The 11,682-nt window shown below is 28.6% G+C and overlaps 2 protein-coding genes across 4 annotated transcripts; one reads left to right on the top strand and one right to left on the bottom strand.

Annotated features, from left to right (window-relative positions):
* Nucleotides 1-383: 383 nt before the first annotated feature.
* LOC124430533 (charged multivesicular body protein 2a) lies at nt 384-2,737 on the bottom strand. Of its 2 annotated transcripts, none has more exons than XM_046977253.1 (6): nt 2,635-2,737; nt 1,705-1,890; nt 1,466-1,635; nt 1,185-1,360; nt 971-1,105; nt 384-857 (listed from the first exon to the last, which is right to left on the bottom strand). In XM_046977253.1, exons 3-6 carry the CDS (start codon nt 1,631-1,633, stop codon nt 653-655), a joined length of 684 nt encoding a protein of 227 aa, XP_046833209.1. In that variant the 5' UTR covers nt 1,634-1,635; nt 1,705-1,890; nt 2,635-2,737; the 3' UTR covers nt 384-652. The 2 variants fall into 2 exon arrangements, with proteins under 2 accessions (XP_046833209.1, XP_046833208.1); XM_046977252.1 differs by having other exon boundaries at nt 2,524-2,678.
* Nucleotides 2,738-2,782: 45 nt separating this feature from the next.
* On the top strand, nt 2,783-9,107 carry LOC124430530 (serine-rich adhesin for platelets-like). Of its 2 annotated transcripts, none has more exons than XM_046977234.1 (5): nt 2,783-3,443; nt 4,161-4,282; nt 4,362-4,514; nt 4,599-4,978; nt 5,087-9,107. In XM_046977234.1, the coding sequence occupies exons 1-5, from the start codon at nt 3,421-3,423 to the stop codon at nt 8,858-8,860; spliced, it is 4,452 nt and encodes a 1,483-aa protein (XP_046833190.1). In that variant the 5' UTR covers nt 2,783-3,420; the 3' UTR covers nt 8,861-9,107. The 2 variants fall into 2 exon arrangements, with proteins under 2 accessions (XP_046833190.1, XP_046833191.1); XM_046977235.1 differs by having other exon boundaries at nt 4,145-4,282.
* Nucleotides 9,108-11,682: the final 2,575 nt, after the last annotated feature.

Below are 11,682 nucleotides of genomic sequence, written 5' to 3'. Positions count from 1 at the left end.
AGTTTCTGATATTTGTGTGAATATGGGTTTTAAATTAATAGGTAAATAAAAATGTTTCTTACAAAAGGTATGTAATTTAGAATGGTAAGTAAAAGGTAGTTAATGAACATTTTTCTTAAAAGTTTCTCAAAAAATATTTTCTTAATCCTTATTACTAAAGATAATAATTTGTGCAAGGATATAAAATACAAAGAAAGTATTTGTTCTCTATATAATACAAATTTTAATTTTTATCATAATTTCTATTATTAAGTCTCATTTGCACGAATAATAATATTTCTAATTTAGTAGATATTATGACCTAATTATAGAGAGAAATTCTCTCTCTCTCTCTCTAACCTCGCCTCTCCCCAATTAAGCAATTTTATTAATTTCTATTAGAATCCTTTAAGATAGTGTTTTTTTTATTATAAATTAAACATTATTTTTTGGTCTTGAGGCCACAGTGTTTTTACAGACAATCGTTTAGAAATAACATTGTTTTTATGCAAAATATATCAAATTACTAAAGAACTTTTCAAAAAGTATAATCTTTCAAACGAATACAAACTTGAAATATATATAAGCACAATTTAAATAAGCATCAAATATATTCCATTGTGATATCTAATTAAAAATAATTTTATACATAAATATTAGTTATCTTTCCCTTTTATTCACGACGAAGATTTTCAAGTCTTGCTTGTAGATCGGCATCAGCATCCGCAAGATTTCCTCCGTCATCATTACCTGCAGTAGTTGCAATTGGTTTTTTTGATCCTGCTATACTTAAAGAACCAGAAGCTTGAGGAAGGCCAGACAATTGATCCGTTAATTGTAAGCCCAACTCATCTAACACTTGTGATACAACAGCATCGCTGTAACCATAAATAAGTAGATGATATATACCCATTTAAATAAGATAGGATAAATACTTACAACTTAAATAAGATTTAATAAATAAGATCAGCAGATCTAAATTTGATATTACCTTTCTTCCTCATCTCCTTCATCTTCCATTGCATCGTCTATAGCATCATTCATTATTTCTTCCTTCATATCCATTATTTCAGATTGCTTTTCAAATTCTTGCAAAATTTTTTGTATTTGAGGTAAATTTAATTGTCTGAAAATAATGTATATTAAAAAAATAGTCTTTCTTATTCTATGTAATTTATGTAGCAACAATAGAAATATGTTATTACTTATTCATATTCTGCATCGCTTTCGTAACACCTTTCATTGCTTGAGCCATAGTGTTTTGAGAACGTAATGTCTGAATTTTTAAAGAGACTGCTTGTATATTTGCTTTCATTAACATGAATTTCTTTACATATCGTCTGGTCCTAACAAGATCTTTGGCCATGATTTTAACAGCATCCTATGAACAGTAAATTTAATTACAGTCAATTAATAAGCAGTAATAAATGTTTATTTTAAAGTTACAAAAATATAGCTTTTAAAATATAGTTTGTAATATTTATACCATCTGTCCATCTTTTGCAAGTTTTTTTATATCTGCTATAATCTTCTTTTCTTGCTGTTCCATTCTCATTCTTTCTCTGTCAAGATCACGCATTGCTTTATTTAATGCTCTTTGATTTTTCCTGAGCATTTCTTCAGGAGTTATACGTTTTCCAAATAACCACTCCATACCTAATAAAATATCTCATAAAATAAAATATATATTGACATATATATTGTAAATATCTTATACATACTTACTTCTTTTTTTAGAATCCTATATTAGCCTTGATTTTTTTATTTGACTAGTACAGTTCATCAAACTGCGTAAGAATTATATAGCATATAGCAATTGTATAGAAAAAACTTGCTATATGTTATATTAAAGATATAAAAGCTATCAAGTTACAGAGGAGTAAATAAACGCAATGTGCCCATAGACTTTTCCTGTAAACATATAGTATATAATACATTAATTATTTCATATTTAATTTTTGTTCAAATTACAATTTTGTTATTAATACTTTTATATTACTTTAAGTGAATTGGTTTACCTACAAGATGCATTATACGCCAAGAAATTATCTTAAGATGATTTTTAAATGCAAATTACAAAATAGCAATTTACATAAATGCATACATATATATATATATATATATATAAAACTACCATATAATACAGTTAGGGTGAAATTTTAATTACCATACAATAGAACGAAATTATCCAAATAAACAATTAGTTTTGATGAATTAGTTCACGAATGAAATATTTATGGATGAAAATAGGATTGTAATGATGATTATCAATCTATTAAAGTAAAATTGTGAAACGATTTTGGATCTTTTCCAATAAATTTTCGTCAAGGAAAAATATCAAAAATTTTCACTGCTCTTCATGATGATAAAAAATTATGTTGACATGTAAACGTATGACAAAAACGTAAAATAATCGGAAATTTTGATTCGACAACCAAAGCACCAGGAAACTAATAAATGTATGAAATTCACTGTAATATCTCTTCTTTCTTACGTCTTATAATATCATTACGTTTCTTTCATATTAACATATGTTACACTTACTATTACAGAGTGTTCTTGTAAAAAATGTCATTAAAGAACACAATACAGTTAACAACTTTATCTTTAAGTCGGAACGTATAGCGGTGTTTTCTTTAAAGGAGGAACACATACCATAATGACGCATATCTTAAAGTAGCAGATAGTAGAAACATAAGTTATATATTAGTATTTAATGTAATTAAATTCTCTGAACTGTAAAATTGAGAATTTCTGAAAATTTATTAACCAATGATAAAATAAAATCCTATACGTACTTGCCTGTTATAACCAATCTACGAACACTTATATATAAATTGTAATCGATCATTTTGAATTGATCATTTTTATAATGATATTTTTTAGATCTACCAATCAAAACGTAAGCATTGTCTGCATTTTTATCGCTCATGAAAAATCGCCATAAAATGGCCGCAAACCAAAGAGATATTTTTTTACGCGTTTATCAAGACCTCGATTGATCGTCAATAAAATTCATTTCCTTTCAACGATTACAAGATGCAAAATTATATTTTAACTTTAAAGAAAAAAATACACTTTTATCGTAATAATGAAATGTCGACAGCCATTTTTAAGTTTCGACTAAATTGGACAATAACTGCGATGTTTTTAGAAATGTCATTTACATGATTGTTTATCCGCCATTTTGTTTTACTGCCGTACGCGCAGTTTTTAGTGGCATTGTGGCTTGCTTTAATATGAATTTATGTCATTGAACTTGATCGAATTGGGTTTTGTGCCCTTATATTTACAGATCTTGCAAAAAAACGTGCTTTCTGAATAATGTGAAAATCATATTATTGGGGCGATACCATAATGACAATCCGTGAGAAGGTGCCCCGTCTTTTGACCCAGCTTTCCTGACTTTTGAGGCCAAATGGCGATTACCAAATAAAACGAATGATTTTCGCCCCATTTGTCAAGTAAGTTTAGAACAAATACCACTTGTTAATATAAAAATCTGAGAAATTGTTTCTATTGAATCCAAACAAATGTTTCTCTACATGAGCGACCTCAAAGATAATTTGAATCGTGATACTTTATATCGACACAGCTATTGGCTTAAATTAAAACGTAGTCTGTGTTAGATTAGATTTCTCCAAAACATTGTAAAATCTTTTTCAATATTAGAGAAACTTACAATCGTAATTCTTTGTGATATTACATTTATTATGTTTATTAAAATATTATATAGGCTATGCCTAACATTATTGACACTTTTCTATTACACGATGTAGATCATAACAGTGAAGGTTTTTCAGGGACATTCAGAATTTCATAAGTTAATCTTTAAGTAGGTATTTTATCGCTATGTGTGCCGTATATACAAAATTTATTTCTGATGTATATCCTTATATAAGAAAATCTTCCATAATTCATTACTTTTTATCATATAACATGTTGTTTGACAAAATCATATTTAGGTTATCATTATCATTAATGTTTAATTTTTAAATAAATGTATATAACTTGCAAGGGAATATAAATTGTTACTTTATTTATTATGCTATTGTTAACATTTTTTTTATTAAAAAAGAAATAATACATTTTATAAATTATAAATTTTGCCATAAAAGGAATGCTTTTAATAATTCATTAATACTAATTACTAATTCTAAAATAGTTGTATGTTTTTTTAGAATGTCAGGGCAGAGTGGTGGACATAAATTACGTTTGTCCAAACTTAATGAACAACTAACATGTAAATTATGCGGTGGTTACTTCATTGACGCTACCACCATCATTGAATGCTTGCACTCGTGTAAGTGATTTTTTGTTAACACATACCAATAGATACATTTGATTTATATACATATTTTTACATTACACATTTGTTTTAGTTTGTAGGAGTTGTATAGTAAAATATTTGGAGAATAACAAATATTGTCCAATTTGCGAAGTACAGGTCCATAAAAGTAAACCTTTGTTGAATATTAGACCGGATTACACATTGCAGGATATTGTTTATAAACTTGTACCTGGTTGCTATCAAAGTAAGATTATTAATTACTTGGATGGAAATATAAAAGGAGTTTACAGTTATTTAGATTTATAAATATTATATTATTATATTTTAGACGAGATGCGATGTAGAAGAGAATTTTATTCGAAGCATCCAGAAGAACGAAGTCAAGTACTATCTCCTGAAGCACGTGGGGAACCTATAGAATCACACATATATTCACCAGATGAATCTCTCAGTCTTTCATTACAATATTTTAATCCACAGTCAAAAGATACTAGTGATGCAAATATAACCAAGGAAGCAGTTGCAAAATTGTTACCACGTAGATATCTTCGTTGTCCAGCCGCAGTAACAGTATTTCATTTACAGAAATTAATCAGGGCTAAATATGGTCTCCGTGATGCACATAGAGTTGATATAATGTATAAAGAGGAACCATTGAATGGAAGTTATACATTAATGGATGTCATGTATATTTATCACTGGAGGCGGGTGAGCAATTGTTTGTTGATTATTCAAATTATTTACATTTTAATTATATATATGATACAATATGATGATAAATTGAATAAAGATATTGTATATATGTATTAATTTCAGAAAGTGCCATTACATCTAAGTTACAGAATATTTGAATCTTCTCCAAAACGTATAAAATTGTCGGAGGATAACGTTAATTATAAAAAGTCGCTTAGTAACACTGGAATAGATTATGTAGAAGCAGAAAATCAACAATTGAATCGTGAATGGAAAGAAGTTCAATTAAAAATATCTGAAGCAGGTGTGATGAGTATTACTGATATATCGAATCCTGGGTTAAAGAGAAGTACAAGAATAGAAGAAGTGAGAGATCAAGTAGGACTGGAAGGAATTATATCGACTGTTGAAACCGCACACAAATCTGAAACATTGTTGACAAATCTAAGTTGTAATAAAACTATTGAAGATACTACAGAAGCTATCCTAGAAAGCGACATGCATGTTATAAAGAGTTCCAATATTTTTTTGAATTTGAACAACTCTCCATCTACTGCAGCAAGTGACCTTATTTCTGAAACAGATTCGACAAGTTCTTTAAATGCTGCTTGTACTCCCATTCATAATTCGCAAAGGGTAAACACCGAGATGAAAACCCTTAAACATACACAAGACATTAGTACAACTTTACAAGTGAAAACTGTACAAGAAACAGATGACGCTACATTGAACAATAACGTACATACTTCACCTTCGCATGCGGAAAAGAGTCCAGTGCGTGTTCATAAAACATCAAATCCAGCAGAGGAAAGCAAAAATGAAACAGATCATATTAATACTGTAAATGTAGAAGGTAAAGAATTGCCAGTAACTAATATCAATAATAATATTAGTACAGGAACGAAGGCTGAAAGTGAGAAGTTTCATGTGAAAAGTGACGTCAAAACAGTAAACACAGGATCGAAGATTGATGCACTAAGCGCAAAATTACAGTTTCAACCAAAAATAACTCATATTAATAACACATATTCAAAGAAAGAGAAGAAAGAAAAGAAAGTCTATTTGCACAGTGACAAAAAATTAGATACAAAACAATCAGAACACGTGCAGCCTCCTATGGATATGAAGAATTTGTTAGATAATCATAATACAAAAACACGAACAAATACTACAATATCCTTATCGAAAGTGACAACTTCGCAAAATACAATAGTGCAACAAAATCAAACTGGGTCATCAACGGCGCAACATACAAGTTCATTAATTTCCTCTTCTGGAGTCACAGTTTCCAATGTGCCGCAAGATACATCTGAGAAGAATACGTCGACACAGTGTAGCCAAAATGCAGCAGTCAGCGTACAACAAGCTTTAAGTTTACTCGACCAAAGGATAAATACTTCGGAACGGTCTTCCATAGAGTCTACTGTAGAAGTAAGTCAACTAACAAACGCGAACGCGAATGTGAAAGTACAACAAGTACGGAATAACAACAACACATTATTAAACGAAAGCCCTACATGTCTTAATCATAATATAACAACACCCGCAACGAGTCAAACAACTTTAACATTTCCGTATACAGTCCAGGATATAGTGAATACTACGATTTTAAAAAGTCCGCAAAAGAACTCTAATATTTGTTCCACTCAGAAACTAACGTCTTTACCTGTAAGTAGCGAAAGTATGAATATTTCTTGCACACCATCAGATAATCAACTATGTTCCATACCGCATATAAATATGCAAGCTCCATCTATGAGTATTTATTCTATATCCACTACATTAAAAAATAGCTATTCTAATGTTACTCAAAGTACAACAACAACAACAACAACAACAACAACAATGGCTGCAAGACAAGAATTATCTAAACCTAATTTTGAAATAAGTGGGGTTTATTCAGTGCCACCTTGTCCAGATGCTATACCAATATCGCTAATGAAACCATTTGTACGTAAGCATGAAGTAATAGCAAAGGGCACGAACTTAAATGAAATTTGTGCTAAGATTGGTACATCAGGTTCTAAGATAAATGATATTTGTGCAAAAATTGGAGAGAATTCCAAAGAAAAAAATAAGGCTGAAGGGCGCAATAAATCAGATATTCCAGATTTACTTAAAATAGCAAAGAAAGGAACGGCAATTGTTCCTGAATCAACAGTTAAACACATACCAAATATTCCTAATGTACCAATATTTAGTCCTAATACTAATATACCCACAGAAAGTAAGAATACTCATATCACTGTTAAGGACAATACTAACACGGCTCCAATAACATCGACGTCCACATCCACATCAGTGCCAACATCTCATGGATCACAAAAGATTTCTTCTCTTAAGAAACAAAATCAATCGAGTGGATACAAAACATTACGTGATCCACCAAAATCTTGGAATCCTACGTTATCAAAAAATAATTATGTTGCAGTTAAAAATCAGACAAAAGAAATGCAAAGTATACAAAGTGCTGTTTCCGAAGGAACAAGTAAACACATTCCATCCAAGCCTGCAAAAATTTTTAAAATGAAAAATATGCCACGGTATTTAGGTAATCCAGCATCAGGTGTAAAACCAATGTACGGTATTACAAACGAGACAAAAGAGAAAGAACAGACAAGCTCAAAAGGCACTAGTTTAAATATGATGAAAATTGATCCGAAAACATTATCGCCAATTGTTTCAACCTCCAATTCTCCCATTGTCTCTCCACCACCTTATTCACCTAATGCACGCAGCTATCAGAATACTCCATTTTCAAGAGAAATATGTAGGAATACAAATTCACCAATATCACCAAGAAATTCACCAGTTAATATGCTATCAACTAATCCATTCATACCATCTCCTACACCAAATACAAATCCAAGGTTAATATATTCACATTTTCCTCCACCTTTTCCTGATCCAAGCGGATTTCCAAATCCATTAATAAGATCACCTATTGGCATTCCTCCTCCTAGTGCTTTTCACAGTAGTTTACCGCCTACTATAAATAAGCTTTATCAGCGTACAAGTTATATACCACAAACAACTGGTTATTCACCTGTCTCACAACCTCCAACAGTGCAAAGAATTCCTCCAAGTACGCACTCATCATCACCAAAGTCACCAAAAACTTCCTCTCCCAGTATCATATCGACATCCTTTAATCCAAGCAAAACTGAAAATACACAAACGCCTGTGACCACATCAGCCGATAATGTTACAGTGCTTTTTCCTAAGGGTGTAACCCAACAAGACCACAATGCCTTTAATTTATCTAAAAGTGGAACTTCAAGAAACAGTTCTTCTAATTCCGCAAAAACGTGCGGAGTGGATGGAATAGATTCACAGAATTGTAAACAAAATTCTACAGTGACATCCAGTTGTACCTCATTAACGACACAAAGTAAACAGAATATTATGAATAGTGTTACAAAAGTTAAATCTCAACAGATAACAGAAACAAGAAATATCGGTGATTCCATTGAACAAAAGCATCAAGATAGTAATAATCAAATGAATGTGACTCTAAACCAGAAAGAAAGTATTCACTATCCAAACATGGACTGTAGAAATAATACAGAAGCAAATGATATACACAAACAAATGGAAAAACAAGAAACAATTGTAAAAGTTAATGGTGATATTACAATTGATCATTTTGATAACGTAAACAAAATTAATGAACATATGGTAGACAGTAAAAAGACAAAGGAATCTACTAATCAGACTGAAGCAAATGTACCTAAAGAAGAAAATGATACGACTAAGTGTGTTTCACAAGGTAATGTATCTATCGAGAAAACTAAAAAAGCAGAAAACAATGAATCAAAGACCGATGATCTTGGAAAAGTAAATGAACAAGTGCAAACAAACAATTCAGATGTGCAAAAAAATAAAGTTGAGTCATAAGGATAATGCAGGGATTCTGATATTATCAAATAAAATTTGTTAATTAATGTCTATGAACAGCCAGATAGAATATAATAATGGAAAGATTATTTCTTAGAAGAAAAAAAAAAAAAAAAAAAAACAAAAAAAAAACAAAAAAGAAACAAAAAAACAAGCTGCAAATTATTTGTAGCAAATTTCATGAAATGAGCGTTGTGTGTAAATTAGAAAGATTTGATAATGAATTCTATTAAAAGTCTAAATAGAACTGATGCAATTTTATTTAAGTAGATGATATAGTAAAATTATATTGCTTCTTATTCTAACACGTTCCATTTTTCTAATTTTGTAATCATTACGAAAAATAATTTATTCAACAAATATAATGAATATATTGCATGGGTCACTAGTGATTCAGGTGGCCTGAATGTGTTAAAAACAGGATGATCATTTGCTGTAGCTTTACTTTTATTAATAGCAAATACTGTTCATTATAAAAAAATCTACCAAGTTGTTCATAGAAATGATTTAATTTAACATCACCACTCATAAGCCATACTTCATTTTATTGTCAATGCTGTACAATAGCATACATGTAGTACAATAGCATACACTTGTTTATATTATTGGAAGTGTATATTATTTTACAATATACATTTGGTTTTTGTTATACTATTAGCTCTGTACAAAAAACGATCAAAATCTTGTTTCAGTATAATTCTATTAATTTTAGTATTTTCGATTATAAGAGATTTCGTAAGATAAACTTCAATATGTCATCAAATCATTTCATTATGATTATGAGATTTTGATACATTTGCAAAATATATAATATAGATTATATTTTCAATAATTGCACAATTTTGATTTTTATAGTTACTATTCAAATTGGAATAAATGTTCATTCATAGTAAAGATTGTTTAGTAGTCATGGAATGTTAAACTTATTGTTTACAATGCATTCTTAAAATAAAAGTTGAAGCTTGTACAAGAATTTTGATTAATATGTAACAATGTATGGCTTATATTTTGTTTTGAATATTAGCATGTAACTATATTGCTTTAGAAAAGATAATGTATAAAGGTACATATATAAAATTAAATTATTTTACACAAGTTGGCATTATTAGATAAAAAGAAATGAATAACTTTGCTAATAAAATTACGCGAAAGCAGATGCACTTTTTAATGTTGGTGAATTTGTCAAACTTGCAAATATTTCGTATTTAATGGATTGTATTAAAATAATGTAAATTGTAAGTTTATATGTACATGCTTAGAGCTTTTATTTTCATTATTTTGTTCGTAGTATAAACACGTACGCTAAGAACACTTTAGTATATTACCTGCACAGCACATCAAATTACGATAAATAGTATATTGTTGTATTTTGTAATATTCTAAAAATATTATTAACATTATTTTAATTTTTATATGTACAAAAATATAAATTTTTTAAATATTAAACCAAATATATAATATTTGGCATTTTATGTTGTAGATATAATTCTTATATTTGTCATGTCTATTTATTCAGACATGTAGACATATATAAAAAAAAATTAATATCTTTATTTTCTGTAAAAATATAGTTCAATTTAAAGTAATAAATTAAATCACTTATATAACGTGTTTATTAAAAGTTCTGTGCTGTATAGGTAAGACATTTTTTTTTCAATTGCTTGAATGGTCATTATTTTTGACTATATATCTATCTATAAAACAATAAGCACCTGCTATCGCCATTTGCACAGTAATATAACCATTGTAAGACGTAAAGGCCTATGTGGCATCTGTATATATTTGTATATAGAGATGAAGGAGACGTGTTAATAATAAAAATAATATTATATATATATATATATATATATATATATATATATATATATATATATATATATATATATGTATATAAAATAATAATAATAATAATAATAATAATAATAATAATAATAATAATAATAATAATAATAATAATAATGATGAGAATAGTATATATATTATTGTTGTTATTATTATTATTATTAATATTAATATTATTATTATTATCATCATCATCATTATTCTTATTATTATTCTTTTTGTTCACAAATTATCGACCATTTACCTATTCATATGTAACAGAGCGTTATTACCGAATAATCATCATCAGCATCACCATTATTTTCATTCTGATTATTATTATTGATGTCGTCTATATCATCATTATTGTCATCAACATCATCATCATCATCATCATCATCATCATCATCAATCAGAAAACAGTTATACAGGTGCATACACATAAGTGTATGCATAATAAAGTAGATGTTATAGAAACAACTAAACTTGAATATATTGTTTAACACATGTTACCGTTCTTCAGCCTTGCCTGTTTCTGTATACACAATTTCATTTTATTGCAGACATACAGTAAAAATTGAAATAAAAATTTATTGATTTTTTTTCTCTTAAATTTATTCATAATTTTGTATAATTTTACATTTGCTAAGGGAGGCAATTTACATAATATTTATGTCGTATACAAAAATTATAAGTAATGTAGTTGGAGAGATATTTTATTAAAGATCTATGTTATAATGTATTTTGTTTATATTTCAGTACACATTGTTCATGTTGATTTGTTGGTGGATCTACATTATATACCATACATTTGTAATATTTAGTGTGCATTATTTTACACATTGTAGGTACTAGTGACTTTATTAAATGCAAATGATGATTATGACTACCAGTAAAATTCAGGAAAAGTCAAAAATAATGAATAATTGTGAAAAATAGATGATAATGGTATGCGCACAGAAAATTAGACACGACGAGCTCACATATACGCGACTATTAAA

Source organism: Vespa crabro, chromosome 19 (assembly GCF_910589235.1).
Source record: "Vespa crabro chromosome 19, iyVesCrab1.2, whole genome shotgun sequence".
Lineage (NCBI taxonomy): Eukaryota > Metazoa > Arthropoda > Insecta > Hymenoptera > Vespidae > Vespa > Vespa crabro.
This window is presented reverse-complemented; position numbering and strand designations above follow the sequence as displayed.